Below are 16,462 nucleotides of genomic sequence, written 5' to 3'. Positions count from 1 at the left end.
ATGTACAGTTACAGTTTTAAGTGTGGTAAAGACCAAAATCTATGTAACTTTGTCAAAATGATATTTCAATACCATTTCAATTCAGGGATAAAAATCTAACAATCATAGAATCACATATTGCACTTCATAAGCTCAAAAAAACTACATATTTTAAAGTTTCAAAGAATATTAAGAGTATTATTTGAGTTTTGCAGTAATATTAGAGTTTTACAAGAAAGTACTATTTCAATCTTCTACTTCAAAATTTCATGTGTAATTCAATGTTACTTGCGGTTTCTTTGTAATTTGTGAATTTTACTGGCAATTCCTCAGTGAAAATTGTTACAAAATAATTTGTAAAGTGGGAGTTGTAGCTAGGCCTGTCGCAATAATCAATATATCAACTTATCACGCAATATATGTACATGACCTCAATCATTTTTGGTGACGCAATATATCACCCATTATATTTACTTAAAAATGAATGTCACCATGTTTTGTACATTCCACTTGCGCCTGTGTCTTTTGCAGCTTCTCGTACATAATGAAAAGATGCTTCTACAAAAAAAGGTTTCATCTGCAGATATGGTCTTGTTTAGGGATCTGTGCCTTTGTGCATACGGACATCTGACTGCTTAGTAGTGATTGTGTTTTCCAGTAATAGTGTGCACCCTTCATTTACAGAGAAAAGAAGGTCAGGAAAAAATCTGCAGATGGAAAACTCTTCATACAAGTTCTTTGTGCAGTTTTCTTTTTTTCTACTTGTTACTTTGCACTTTTTGTTAGAAAATGTTTATTTATTATTTATTCAGGTTTTTTAAGGTATCTAATATTTTGATACTTAATTTCCATGATCTAAATATTCTTAAAAATTAAAAGTTTGTTGTCATTTGTAAGTGTGTAGGCCTTCTTGCATTATTATGCTGTTACATTATGATTATATGATTCTGTGGCATAAAATGGTCTTTAAAATGACAATAATATCGCTTATCGCAATTATTTCTGGGGCAATATATCGCACAACAAAAAGTTGTTATCATGACAGGCCTACTTGTAGCCACCATATTAAGCATCACGATTTCCCCAATTTATATATTATAGTTAACTATATCCTTGGTTAAAATAATTAAATAGCGGATAGATAAATAAATAATGGATATACACTCTACAAAAAAACCTGTAAAAATAGGGCACAATATACTGTATAATTTGAAGGAATTTTTCCGTATTTATTTTTTTACAGGTGTTTTACCAGTATTTTGAATTTTATTGAATCATTGCATAAAATTACTGGATAATGTCGTGTGTAATGAGCTGCCAGTACTTTTTGTTATTTTACGGATTTATTTTTTACATTGTACACTAGCTTGGCATTTCAGGGTGTTTAAACATAATGCGACACTCATGCTGTGAAAGCTTTAACATGAATTGATCAGTACAAATGTGTTTAGTTGTTGACCTGTAAATGGGTTTAAATTATTCTTTTTCAAGGGAGAATGTTTGTGGATGAACTTCTGATTATGCTAATTCAATGTAATTTAATGTAAATTGTGCTTTTCTGGTCTAGTCTTATTTTAAAGCATAATATCTTGTGGCCATACTTTTAAAACAGTCTGTTTTAATGTTTACTGCCTGGCCTTACGTACTTGCATTGAAACAGTATTTTCTGTGATAATCTGCCACAAAAAGAGCGGTACTGAACCTCCCTGAGCCACCTGTGCAGCAGTGTTTCTGGTACTTTGCACGTGGCGTTTGGGTCAGCAAACCGCCCTGTTATGAAAGGACCCTGGTATCAGCAGATAAAAACCATGGGAGTGACCAAGGCCTTTTTTTAGCCGCCAAACAAAAGCGCTCTTAATTTTCACCCTCAATATCAGTGGCTTTACCATCCTCCCTGTCCATCTAGGACACACTTTGTGTATCAAAAGGAATTTCTAACATCAGAAGCACTGACCAATCATGTTGAACCTGCATTTTTGTGAGTGTGAGAAAAATCGGCATGAACAGTGGGGCATTGTTTTGAAGCAGACAAGGGAAAATTCATGTCTAGAGATGTAACGTAGCATTTCACCAAAGCCCATTGCTGATAAGAAGGACGATGATTCATTTCACCACACGTCTGTGGCTAACAGAGCTTTTATTTATTTGACAAAGATAGTGTGTTCTCTGTCAGCGTTGACATCCGTTACATTTGTCGTCCATGGTCTTCGGACCTGTCCGTTTCATTACTTACGACTTTAATCACAAGTCTTCTCATGTTTACAATAAATCGCCGCTTCAAGTGGAATCTGTTAGCTCGAGACTCCACAAGCATACTCAAACTTTGGTGTCCTTTGTCATGGGTGAGCAGTAACATTTCTCATTTCCTTTAAATGCTCTCTGAGGATTCCAAGAGAGATTCATCAAACAAGTGGAAATCATCTGGGGCTATCAATTAGTCTGCTGTACAAATGAAGTCGGTAGAGGTTCTACCTTGAAGTCAGATCTCTTTGATGCAATAGCGAGCTTTGGAAAAACAAAATATTTTCAGGGTCACTTGAACCGCTGTGTTTTTCTTGAGCCTGTGGAGCACTTGGGTAAAAGTCGGCTAGGTTTTATTTTAAGATAATTTGTTGTTTGTTAAGTGGAAAAATGCACTTGAATGGCCAGGGGAGCCATTCTTTTTCTCTGCTGTTGTTTCAGAAATGCGGCATTAGACATCTACAGAATTTCTCCGACCCCTTGGGGGAGCCCAGAAAAACCTATGGTCTTTTTTTTCTCAGCAGAAATAGCAAAAAGTGGGTGTTGTGTGTGTGTGTGAACAAGGGAGTTCGGCAAAGAAGATGAGGTGAGACCTAGTGTTAACTAAAACTCATTATTTTCTCAGTATAGTGCTGCATTCGGCCTAATTGAAGCCAAACATTATTACATTTTTCATCTAGCTTATGTGTCACTCAGGTATTCTCTCACCATTTCAGTTTCAACAACATGTTAGTGTCGGATGAAGTACACAAATCAGGCAAAGTATTTGTATTTTAAAACTCAGTTATATTTCTAAAAATGGCAGGATGTCCTAAACACATAGAATATGGCTTTTATAGGACTACTGTAGGTTTAAGCTCAATTTAAGTTCGACATTAGTTCGGTAACTTACTTTTCGCGCTATCAGTAAAATCCTCCGTGTCCGTGAGCTCTGAGCATCTTATTAGCCAGCCTGGTCTCATTGTTTATACGTAGGTATTATTACGTAACATTTACAAGCACAAAACGTACATTTTAGCATCAATAAAAACTTACAATTTTTTAATTTTTCAACATTTAAAACGTACAAACCGCTACATATTTTTATCTAAAAAACGTAAAATATTTACGTATCTTTTATATCATTAAGATATTCATATCAATGCATTTTTGACAATAAGCGATTTAGATTTTTAGACCCCTTAAGGCCTGTTCATTCTACGAACGATAACTATAAAGATAACAATAAAGATAACGATATTAGCGTCCACACCAGCGAACGATATCATCTGTTTATTCTAAGCACGTGTCTGCCACTTTAAATTCTCGAGCTTGTTATATCAGGATGGATTCTGATTGACTGTCAATGTTTTTATTGTTCATCAGCTGGAAAAAAAAATAGTTCTGAAAAGTTTCTCTGTGCCTTTATCGTTATAGCTGTTGTGTGAACTCTGCTATTCTTGATTCCTTAAAGGCCCATTCACACCAAGGACGATAACTATAAAGATAACGATAAAGATATAGGGTCCTAGGGTCACTTTATATTGTGGCTGTAATACCTGTGTACTTACATAGTAACTAGATGTGTACATAGTATGTAACCACAGTGTAAGTACACATTAGTACATAGTATCTACAGCTCCAATGTTTGTGTAACTACACATATGTAACAACCCACTGAATGGTATGTGTAAGTACAAATGTGTAACAGGACATTGGTAACAACACTTTTTGGTAATGAAAGTACAAATGTGTAACAGGACTAACAGCACTTTTTGGTAAAGAAAGTGTTACACTTTATATTAGATTTACCATGTAATTACTCTGATGGTACACAGCAGCAGCCAGTAGGTTAGGTTTTACATATAAATTGTAGTTGGTGTCCAGAATGTTACACTTTATATTAAGTGGGCAGTTCCTGAGGAGTTACCATGTAAGTACACTGGTATTACAGTGGTGCACCAACTCCTCCCACTTTACATATCCCTAAACCTACCCATCTCCACCCCCTGGATCAAATGGTTCCAATTACTCTTATGCATATTGTTGTTACAAAATGTAGTTATATAATTCCTGTTACACGAGTACTTAGTGAAGTGAAAAAAAGTGTGTTACCAATGTCCTGTTACACATTTGTACTTGCACAAACCATTCTGAGGGTTGTTACATGTGTGTAGTTACAGAAACATTACAGCTGTAGATACTATGAACCAATGTGTACTTACACTGTGGTTACATACTACGTACACATCTAGTTACTAATTATGTTGCGATTTTGGTGTATTTTATAGTTCTATTGTCAGTCACAGCATGTCGGAGAAAATGCCTTTTGTGGCCCATGGCAAACAAAGTAAAGTAACATGACAAGTAAAGGTTAAACAATTGCAGAAATTTTATTTATTTTAAGTTTTTAAAGTGAAGTCTTGTTTAACATTATGTAATTTATTCTTGGAAATTAGCTGGCAGCAGAAATCACAGAACAAAACGAAATGTTATAATTTCATATTAAGTAAACGAGTAAACAATAATAATGCAATTGAAAACATAAGGTCATTGATATGACAACTAAAAACAACAATAATAATTAATGCCGCGATTTCAATATTCATAAAGATTCATTTTTAGGTGTCGTCAATACATCAGTTTTGTACGTTTAGAAGCTGAAAATACGTGAGTATTGTACGTTTTAGTGCCTGTAAAAACGCAAGTAAATGTACGTTTTGTAGAACCAAATTTTACGTAAAATACATACAAATTATCATGAGATCACGTTGCATTAGCCTACACGCGGTTCTTGGCTCATTTTGAATCTGACATAAGCAATTCGGTTGAGATGATAACTGATACTCGCTCCGAATGGATCATTGAATCAGTAAGTTGCTGTCTCGAGAACGGCCAACCGCATCAGTCCAGTTCGAGCATGACTCGTTTATTGTGAACCGATTCAAAAGAATCGATTCGAAAGAATAATTCGATCATAATTTAGAAATAGCTATCGTGTTACGGTACAGACCTTGATTGCTTTCCCTCAAAATAACAAGGAACGACGTGTTTGAGTTTTCATGAAATGAAGAATATAAAATAGAATCAGACGAAAAATAACTATAGCCTATAACGGCATAGCCTATGTAGGCTATTTTTTTAAATATAGAACATATTTGAATTTTTTTTTTATTATTTGTCCATAGGAAATTAATGAGGTCTAATGTTTTCAAATATTTTCTTTTGTGTTTCACAGAAGAAAGTTATACATGTTTGGAACAAGTAAAATATGAGTTTTCATGCTTTAGGTGAACTATCCCTTTACAGTACAGTAACAAAGTGAAAATACAACACAAAGGGTCACAAGTCATTAAGAATGATGAGTACATGGGACTAGATTGGTAACTTCCATTTACCCTTTACTTTGGATCTCTGCCTCTTGATGCTGCCAAAAAGCAGTTTAATCCAAGCCGTTATTCCAAAGCTCTTCAGCTTGATGACATGATAAAGGACTTTGACACAGTGACTTCTGCTGACATGACAGACTTTTCTCTTCCCTGAGTTGAATAGTTGAATCCTGGGTCAGCAGCTTTCAGCAGAACCCCAGACTACAATTCCAGATGGTGAAGTAGGACCAGATCTCAGCTCATCAATTTAACGAGAACTGCCTCTGCTTAGCCACGTCCTGCTCCTTGGCCAGTGCTTCCGGCTACACCGAGGCCTAAACGTTTGACAAATAAAGACGGATTTCGGTTAATTGGTTAAGGGATGGCCTTCGTGTATGAAACTGGCAGCAAAATATGATGCAGATCCAGCGGTTTTCGTGATCTCTTGAAAGCTTCTGAGATCATAGTGACGAAACGTCGCCTTTTGAGACTCATTTAAAGACATTTGTGATTAACAAAATGGGGGGAGACTGAAGTGGAGGAAGTGATTGTTTATGCGTAATGAAATACATGATTCATTGTGTGATAGTCTAAATTACTTTAGATTTTTTTCTGTTCCTCATAGTGTAAAGTTTATAGCAACAGTCACCTCTTAGATTTGCAATATAGTGTTGTCTGGTAATGTTTGAGTGCAACTGTTGCTATGAAAGCAAAACGGATGGCAAGAGAAACAGAAAAGATAACCTTTAAAGCGTTCATACATCAAAACAAAAGAAACTTTCAAGGACGCTAACAGCTGCTTCTGTGATCAAATAAACAGCCAACATTTTCATCAAGGAATCAAATATGTCTGTAAAGTGAACAACACACTCACTTAGCCTATACACAGAATAAACTATTTTAGTCTATTTTTAATGCAAATTTATTTTATATTTATTGATATACAGAAGAAAAGTTGCAGCCGTAAATTCCCATTTTTGTCATTATTTGGTTGCAACGATCGCTATTTCAAACTGAAGAAACCTGCGCGATTCATTATCAGAAACCTGAACGAATCATTTTTTGAGCGGATTCTTTTCTATGAACATGTTCAATCTGTTCACAAATGGAACTGAATGATTCATTCTCGAAATGGAGGCTGCAGCTATTCTCGATCAAAACGTATTGATTCAGTGTTACCTGGAGAGTCAACTCAACGGACTGGTCCTGTCTGACTCAAAATGCAACCAAAACTGGTAGAAATGTCATCCTCAGGATTCGAGTTTATTTAGCCTTTTATTGAACCGCTTGCGCGAGAAGTAAGTTACTAGTGCTCAAACCACCATAAGCTTTATTCTGTCTGTGTCTCTCCAAATATGTATTTTGAGCAGTAGGATAGAGCGCATAAAATTGCAAAATAATAAATGACGGGCCATCGCTTTGTACTACATTTCCTACTATTAAAATTAACCTTTTTTACCTGTAGCCTAGGCTACTTAAATAAAACGTACCCTATACTTTTACTGGAGTAGGCCTAATAATTCACGTTAGGGTACTTTAACGTGTGTAGGCTACTTCGTTCACCAATGTTTAATTATCACCCCAACTTATTTCCTAGTTCTTCTACAGATAAATGCACTGATTTGCCAGTATTTTACCATAAGTATCCATACTTCTATTAATTCATCATTATATTGTTTCATATTGGACCATAAAAGCGTCTGGATGTCGGGCGTGTGTTGTGTCACGCCATATTTTTTCGAACCACTGTGGAACTAAAATCTTCGTCACTGTCTATTATTGTTGTTGCAAGTATTCTACAAATGGTTATGAATGTCCATGGGCCCTGCTTAAAAGTTAAAGCTAAAAATGGACTAAGTGCTAACAATATAATACATGATTCGTTTGTTTTCACATCTCCAACCTGAAGGCATGAGGACTTCCAGATGAGGTCCATCTCAGGCTGGAGATGTGGACTCCAGTAATATTACTCTCCTCCAGACAGTGAGCCAGAGGTTAAGCAGGAACTCAGCCCTTGCTGAGGGAGTGTGTGTAGGGGTGTGTAAGTCCTCTCTTCCTCACGGCAGATTGTGCAGTGTTATAATTGACTCATCCCTCCTCATGTCCTCATCGCGTATTTTTCATCGGCCTTTCATCGTCCTGCACTTGATGGTCGCCAATTGTAAGACAAAACGGTTTCATCAGTACGTTTGTACATGCGCTTTAACTGACGTTGCCTGCGTGGAATTTCTTTCTGATTCATAAATCAAACGCGTTTCATTGCTTTGCATAACGACCGACGGATTACATTTAAAATGTGATATTCTAACTTAACTTTTTTTGTAATAAAACAAACGTTACTCAGTACGTTTGTATTTGACTGTTAAATTACTTGACAGTTCAAAAGTTCAAGTGAACGTGAGCACCTGCAGATACGTTTCTCGCTCGATAATGAGACGATAAAAAACTTTTTTTAATTTAAACAAAAATCGCCCTGCACTTAAACAACACAGTTGTTGTGGATCCTCAAGGTTAACCGTATTTTTCTGACTAGCAGTGAGTTGAATCATCAGTAAGCAAGTAGCCTATTTCATTTAATTATGCAGAGCTTTCGGCTCATAAATATTAGGGAATGAGAAACATTATGAATAATAGAGCTTAATGAATAAATCAAGGAATACGTTAAAATAAAAACAACTACGAAATAATAATTGTAAAAAAAAAATTCTAATTTGAAAGAATAAATAAGACTATCTTTAGTCTATATCGTGGGACTATTTTCTGTTTGTCTTTTCATTACATTAAGTTCATTTTAAAACGTCAGGAAGAAGTCAAGAGACGTTGCATAGGCTAATATTGTCGATAAATTATGGGAGGAAAAATAAAAAGGGCTGACGCGGCCGCTTGGGTATTTTTAAAACATTAAATAGGCTACCAGTAATTGATTGGGCATTTATTATTATTATTATATTGCTATTATATTATCCTCGTTTAAAAGTTTGAAAAAGAAGTCAAGGAGTCAGTGATCTATTTTAAGGGTTTTCGATCTGCCATAAATTAAAAAACGTGATAAACAATAACACAGTTTAATAATGAACAATTGCAGTTCTCTTAAAGATTTTGTTACAACAATCCACTTTTGCCTTCAATGCAAGAATTTCTAACGGCCATAATGCTCTAAAACATTTGAATGAAACGCCCCAAATTATAAAAGGGCAGCCGCATTTGTTTAATGCATATTACGCCGTCTGAACGAGAGAAAAAACATTACGTTTGATGGATGTTAATGATAAAGCGCGAGCTTGCGCGCGGTCATTACGACGCTGTAAGGTCACGCACCTCAAAATAAAGTCTTGAAACAAAATGAAAGACTACATAACCGAAGCATAGGGTTAGAACGAGACATGAAACTAAACGTCTGTCCTTTCACAAACCAATTACATTTTTAAATTCCAATTCAAAACGGAATTTACATTTATTTCCGCCACCTTAAATAGCCACCTCAGACATTCCCTCAAATCTGCATAGTACTGTACACGCGCAGCAGAAGTCTGAAGTACATTTATTAACACGTTTACAGTGTCTGCTCAAATGTGTTTCAAAGCTCATAAAAAGCCAGTCTCTGAATCATTGTTGTCCATCCGCCCGACTCCCACAAACACACACAGTTTACTGAGACTCCCAGCATGCTGCATGAGTATACAGGGAGGAGTATTGTACAGGGAGAAGTAAATGAATGAAGTGTTAGGCTCATCTTTCCTCACTAGCCCTGTGGCTCCTCCTCCTCCTGACTCCTCAGAGTGTGAGCTCCTGGGCCTCCAAAGAAAACAGACACGCAAGAAAGGAGGAACATCTCTTCTTCTCTCCTCACTGCGAGAACTCGCCCCTACTTGGACGACCCGACCGAGCCCCAGTTTGCTTTCTCCCATTGTGACATGGGCTATTCCGATTGAAAACGAAAAGCGTTACACTTTTTCTGGCCGTGACCCAACTTGACTCAGCGATGACACCTTGACTTTGGGATTTTAGCACCGAACTCAAACGTGTTTTGTAAGTAGCCAAAAATGGGTTCTGATGTACGTGACCTCAACACTCTTCTCCCTCCCGTGCCCCCGCTGCCCGGGGGGAACGGTAACTGTGCCCTGCCCGTGAGCAGCACCCCACAGTGGGCACCGATGCTGGACTTTCACACCGGCGCTCCCTACAGCTCGCTGGGCCAGCACTCCTTCATCAAGCAGGAGCCCAACTGGGGTACGGCCGACCCCCATGAAGACCCCCACTGCGGGCTGAGCGCCTTCACCGTGCACTTCTCCGGACAGTTCACTGGCACTGGGGCCTGCAGGTACGGAGCCTTCGGGGCCCCTACACCCAGCCAGCCTCCACCCAGTCAGCCCAGGATGTTCAGCAATGGCCCTTACCTCTCCAACTGCATGGACAGCCAGCCCAGCTCCAGGAATCAGGGTGAGAAACTGCTTTAAATGTCGCTGTTATTCTGTTCTTGCTTCTTCGTGACATTGCTTTGAAATGTTTGAATAAGATAAGCCATTGTTTATCAATAAGTATACATTTTAATATATTTATTAAGGGCAAAAAGCATCACATTTTATGGTACACTTTCCATTCCACAAAAGGTTCTTAATAGTGGAAAAAGATTATTCAAATATTAATAGAAAAACTGTTCTTTTAAGAACTGTTCATTGGTGGAACCCATCTCGGCAAAAACCATGTATTGGGCCTATAAATTTACCGCTTTTCAATTTTAGTTCAGTCATTCCGTTTAGATTTCATCTGTTTAATACCTTTAATTCAAGCTTAATAAAGCTTCAGCTTTTATGTTGCACTTCTTTCAAAAAATGAAAGTAAAATCCAGAGATTTCTGCTCTTTATTTTTAGCTGTGATCACTCTAAATGTCATAATGTTGAAACTGGACCATTTAAATGACTCAGCTATTGGCCTAAAAGGCACTGTTTATAAATGAAATGAAATGTCCAAGTAGGACAACAGTCTTCAGAAATATTGATTACGCAAAAACTTTTAATTTTATTTTTAGTTCATTATTATTAATTATACATATTATTAGAATTATTTGTAATTAATTACATTAATTACACATTTATACAATTATTTTTAATAAATTAAAATACATTTGTATTAGGAAATAAGATTTTTGGCAGGTAGTCATTATTTTAAACCCTCATTTAAGACAATTTATTGACAGTTAAAAAGAATACAGTTTATCATCTTCTAATATTTGAGTTTTTTAGTGTGAGTATTTTATTGTGTAGTTTGCTTGTATGGACTTGTTTAAGTAAATGAGTAAATGTATTTCTGTGATTTATCCATCATCAGGGCCATCAGCTCACACATATTTGTCTGCCTTCAGTAATTACGTATCTCAGTGCTCCTGTATTTGGCAAAACAGTTCCCAGTTATTTTACAGATATGCTGCAAACACCTCATCACACAGGCGTTTAATGCATGTGACTCATTACTGTGTCAGTGCAAGAAACTTGGGGTTTTCGACTTGTTTTTGCAGTCAGGCAAGAAAAATATATTTTTCTTCCTTTTCATGATGACAGACAAAATCTTTTCAAATAAAGATGAAAAACTGCTAATATTATTCTACTTATTTTTTATTTTACGTAACTGTGACTAAATGCCTATTTGAATGCATGTCGTTATTCAGTAATCATATTGGTGGAAACTGTATTTAAGTCTTCCAAAATATGTTTTGAAATGATATTTGACTGGATAAGATACTATAAATAAGAACAGATAATAGAGACACACAACGACAAAAGTAAAAGAAATGTTTTATTCTTTCTGACGATATGTTGTTTGGACACCTGCATTATTAGTTAAATAAAATTCATATTTGATATTTTCTATGCATTTTATGATTTTAGATATATGGGTAAATTTTCTACTTTTATTCATAAATGAACAACTTAAAAAATTAGTACATATTTTGCAGTCCTTCTAACTATTTTAATCCACATTGCTACTCCAATACTTGCTATTTGGTATGAATTTATTTTTGGGGGGTATAATAAAATTTCATTTTTTTATTTCCGGCGATATCGTTGACATAATTGCAAAGATATTATTTAAACTGAGCTGGATGTTGACATCACTGAATTGAATGATGAACTGTCTTTAACTGAAAAATTAGTGTTTACTATTGTCATTTTGCATTATTGACACTATTTTCCTAATTAATGCTGTTCAGTTGCTTTGACACAATCTGTATTGTTAAAAGCGCTATATAAATAAAGGTGACTTGACTTAAAATGTTTTTTTTTTCAAATTAATATTTTGTAACTTTTAGCCCTCCTCTGTTAATACTAATAAAATAAGATAATCAATAATAATAAATAATATCTTCAGTGGTTGAGTTAACCCAGATGTAGGAGAATAAAAAAAAACACCATCACTCCCTAAGACATCTGATACTCGTTTAGTTCTAAATTGCATTTTGGAAATCTAAAGTTACAATTAATTGTGGGTACTGCCACTCTTGCCAATATCAGGCCACACTTCCAGCTCTTCGCTGACTCCCAGGTTCAAACTCTTGCTGAGACCTGGTAGGGTGGAAGAGAAATGGTCATCTTTAATGAGTTTTTCTCTGTCTGAGGTGAAAGTGGTTGGCTTGTAATTAATGAAGATGGTGGTGGGAGACCGTGATTTACGATGTTACGTCTGACCTGGGGTTACGCCGAGGCATGATTCACCCCCTAAACCTGGTGTCGGCTCTCGGCTACACCGTCCTGCCAGCGTTTGTTTTCCTCGCACAGCTTGTCCGCTCACCCCCGCTGGGGAACGGAGGGCTGATTAGGGTCCAAGGAAGAATATTCCTATTATCTGGAGAATAGCTGTGTTTTGCTGTTTATTAACTGATGATGCTGATGATGTTTTTATTTTTGGCACACATAAACGGGTTGTTTCCATCTCATTTAAAACATAAATGGTTTAAGAACAATATTTAAAATAGATTTTTTTTAAATGCTTATATATATATATAATTCTAAATATAATTTTTGTCCACTACAAAGATAATGTACTGTAGATGCCCGGGTATAAGATCTTAGAAATCAAATCAATGCCAGAAATAAATGCTATCAAAGGCTTTTCATTTATATTTCTGTTGCATTTCAGGTGACCAGCAGTATCCTGTTCCTCCTCCGGTATACGGCTGCCACACTCCCTCTGACAGCTGTACAGGAAGTCAGGCTCTGCTCCTGAGGAACCCATACAACAGGTACAGCTCCAGTCCTATCATCACAAGTAACATCTCAAGGCCTTCTGAAACATGTTCCTCTCTCACTCTCTCTCTACACAAGACATGTAGATCATTGCCGCTTCAGAAGTTTCTTAAATGCTTCCTTAACCGAAAAACAGACTTCACAAAATGTCATATGTATCCAAAAAGATATGAAGGAATGAGATATGAAATGAGAAAGTCATGCACATAGCCTCTGAATTCTTAAAAAAAAAATGGTCCAGAGTGGCCACAGACAGCACAACTGATAGTTGTCAGGACACACGGGGTGCAGGAAGTTCAAATCCAGTTCTGTTCAATAACCAGGCCTGTGCAACAATCAGAGACACGTCGAAATCTGCTATTATGGTGGCTCCAAAAAGTCACGCTGCCACTGAGCACGTAGAGGAAGTGCGGAAGTTAGGTAACAAGAGGAGGAAAAGGAGGCACAGGATGTTTGAATAAAGTTTGGGTACTTTAAAAAAAAAAAATGCATTAAAAATATACACTACCAGTTAAAAGTTTAAAGTAAAAAATGTTTTTTTTTTTAAAGAGGTGCTTATCAAGGCTGCATTTATTTGACCAAAGACACAGTAAAAACAGCAATACTGTGAAATATTATTATAATTTAGAATAACTCTTTTCTATTTTAATATATTTTAAAATATAATGTATTCCTGTGATGCAAAGCTGAATTGTCAGCATGATTACTCCAGTCTTCAGTGTCACATGATCCTTCAGATTTGCCGGTTAAGAATAAGAAACTTGCATTATTATTAATGTTGAAAATATTTGTTTCAAGATTCTTTGATGAATAGTGATAATGATGAAAAGTTCAAAAGAACAGCATTTATTTGAAATAGAGATCTTTTGTAACGTTATAAATGTATTTACTGTCACTTTTGATAAATTGAATGTGTCCTTTTTGAATTTGTTTCCAAAAAAAAAACAAAAACAAAAAAAACAAATTCTACTGACCCCAAAATTCTAAACAGTAATGTAATCTCTAATGCCACTATATAACAAACACAATTTTTTCCAGATTTGATCAATATAAAATAACAATTGTGTCAAATGCAAATTGGTATCATTTCATTTAACAGCATACTGCCAAATCAAAGCTGGGTTCTGTCGTGCTAAATAAAGGTCAAGTGCTGCACAGCATTGTGTACTACGCCAAGATAAACGGTTTAATCCACCACCCGTTTGCACTTTCAGACCAGCTTTGAATTCTTTCATTCTGATAAGTGCTTAACTGTTCTCGGTGGAATTCCCTTCGCAACTTGGTTTAACAGTACGAGTACTACAGCCCCGAAATGATCTCACATTCCTCGGATGCTTTCGCCATGTTGTTTTTCCAGCGCAGAGGGAACATAAAGATTCCAAATAACAGAATTGGGATGATAAGAGGACTTTGACTCAGGTCGAACGGCAGCTTCTCGGTGCTGTAATAAACAGTCTCCTATCGGGCTGCAGGGAGGAGGCTGTGAATCCTCAAATCAGAACGCGGTGCTGCTTTTCAGATCAAACGCCTGGTACCTACAGCCCTGTATTTACACAGGCCTCCGGTTAAAGCGGTTTTTAGGTAGCACGAGGTGGCTGGAATAAAAACATGTCCAGATTTTCAAAGTAAAATTAGGTTGTTGCTAATCTCAAAAGCAGATGCAGTGTACGAAAATGTAAACTGTTCACAATCTACAGGCTTCCTGCATCTGCGTCTGGTGCGTCAAAAATGAAAAACAAAGACCCAGACCATGTTCACAGAGCAAAGCTGAACGGGGGAGCTTACCAGACCATATATTATATCTTTGAACAAACGATGACATTTTTTCCATGAATTCAAGGTTCAATTTATGTAAGCACTGACATTAATTATTCCGTGTATTATTTGAGCTGCAAAGCTGTGTAAATCAATTTGTACTGTCTTTTTTAGGTTTAAGGTTTAATTGTAAGGCAATGAATCATAAAATTGGATAGAACTTTACAAAGAAAAGATTAGTAAGCAATCTTTGCATGATGCATTCTTAAACCATATTAATATTATAGTATATTATATTAGTTTTATGGATTTAAGCATTACATTGTCATGCCAATGGATTGTAAAATTGAATATAGCTTAAACTGCTTTCTAACCTGTGGCTGTACTTTTAAAACAGTGAACATTTTTACATTTATGGTTTGGCTTCATTGTGTTTTGCTCTGTTTAAAGGAATATACCAGGTTATTTTTTTATAAAAGCACTGGCATTAATTCTTCTGTTAAAACCAGTGGTTTATTTGAAATGCAGAGCTGTATAAATAATCATTTTTACAGTCATTTTAAGGTTTTATGGTTTAGGCGTTATATAGTTATGGCCATGAATAGTCAAATTGGATATAACTTTACACAGTAAAGATCATACAAAGTAAGCACAATAAAGTGAGCAATTTCTGCACAATAAAATCATGTTAATGCAAGAAAAATAATTTAAAATGTATTTTTGTGGTAACCAACATTATGCCATAAATACTGTTGATAAAAACTTGTGTTTAGTATATTTTCTGCAGGGAGTTTTTTTAATGCATTAAAAATGCTTACCCAGGTTGCATTTATTTGATTTAAGATACAGTAAAAACAGTAATATTGTGAAATATTATTATAATTTGGAATAACTGTTTTCTATTTTAATATAGTAGCAAATGTAATTTATTTCTGTAATGAAAGGCTCAAATTTCAGCATCATTACGCCAGTCTTCAGTGTCACATGATCCTTCAGAAATCATTCTAATGTGCTGATTTGCTGCTTAAGAAAATTGTATTATTATTATTAATGTTTAAAAGAGTTTAAAATTCTGTTCAAGAACAACATTAATTTGAAACAGAAATATTTTGTAACATTATAAATGTCTTTACTGTCACTTTTGATAAATATAATGCATCCATGTTGAATAAAAGTATTAATCACTTTCAAAAAAAAAAAATCTCAAAAATCTATTTTACCACAAAAAAAAAATTTTTTTTTTGTGGTAACCAACATTGTCACAAATGTGCTGAAGAAATAGAAATAGTCCTGAAACATATGTAACACAACATGTCAAATTAGTATCTTCAGCCAGTATTTTCTCAAAACAAACTCTGTTGATGCTGAAATACTGTTATGTTTCTTCATCAGTGAAGCAAGCGCAGTACCAGGTACCAGTTCATACCGCCGTATACTGTTGCCTGTCTATGATGAAACACTATGATGTCAGAGTTGCTGTAGATAAATCCAAACTATGTGTTTGGGTGAGCACCTAGCAGGGTAACTAATGGTCCTACAGCCAGGCTTTTAATAACGTATGGCAGGTTTTTGGTCAAAGGGATGACCTGATTAACTGATCACCCCTGGTGTGGGTAACCTCCTTTTTTTTTGCACATATGACACATTCATTCACTGTTACCCAGGATGCCTTTGTCAAAAGGGCTATTTTTCATTCACACATTCTTTACATCCAACAGTGGTTGCTGTTTTTTTTTTAGATTAGAGTGCATATAATAAAGGAATATACTGTATATGTACCGTATTGGCCCGAATATAAGACGACCCTGATTATAAGACGACCCCCCTTTTCCCAGATGTACCTTTTGGAAAAAGGCTTTTTAAAAACCAAATCTTGTTTTTTCTCAGTAAAACACATT

The 16,462-nt window shown here is 35.7% G+C and overlaps 1 protein-coding gene across 1 annotated transcript in view; it reads left to right on the top strand.

Annotated features, from left to right (window-relative positions):
• Window positions 1–9,402: 9,402 nt before the first annotated feature.
• LOC107573023 (Wilms tumor protein homolog) overlaps window positions 9,403–16,462 on the top strand; it is a 20,150-nt gene continuing 13,090 nt past the window's right edge. Inside the window, exons 1-2 of the mRNA XM_016259460.1 lie at window positions 9,403–10,007; window positions 12,703–12,805. Coding sequence (XP_016114946.1) covers window positions 9,611–10,007; window positions 12,703–12,805 — 500 coding nt within the window. The 5' untranslated portion in view covers window positions 9,403–9,610. The remainder of the gene's footprint in view (window positions 10,008–12,702; window positions 12,806–16,462) is intronic.

The sequence above is a fragment of the Sinocyclocheilus grahami genome, unplaced genomic scaffold, assembly GCF_001515645.1.
Source record: "Sinocyclocheilus grahami isolate Dianchi unplaced genomic scaffold, SAMN03320097.WGS_v1.1 scaffold30.1, whole genome shotgun sequence".
NCBI lineage: Eukaryota > Metazoa > Chordata > Actinopteri > Cypriniformes > Cyprinidae > Sinocyclocheilus > Sinocyclocheilus grahami.
Note: the sequence above shows the minus strand (reverse complement) of the source record. Positions and strands in the feature narration are given on the sequence as shown.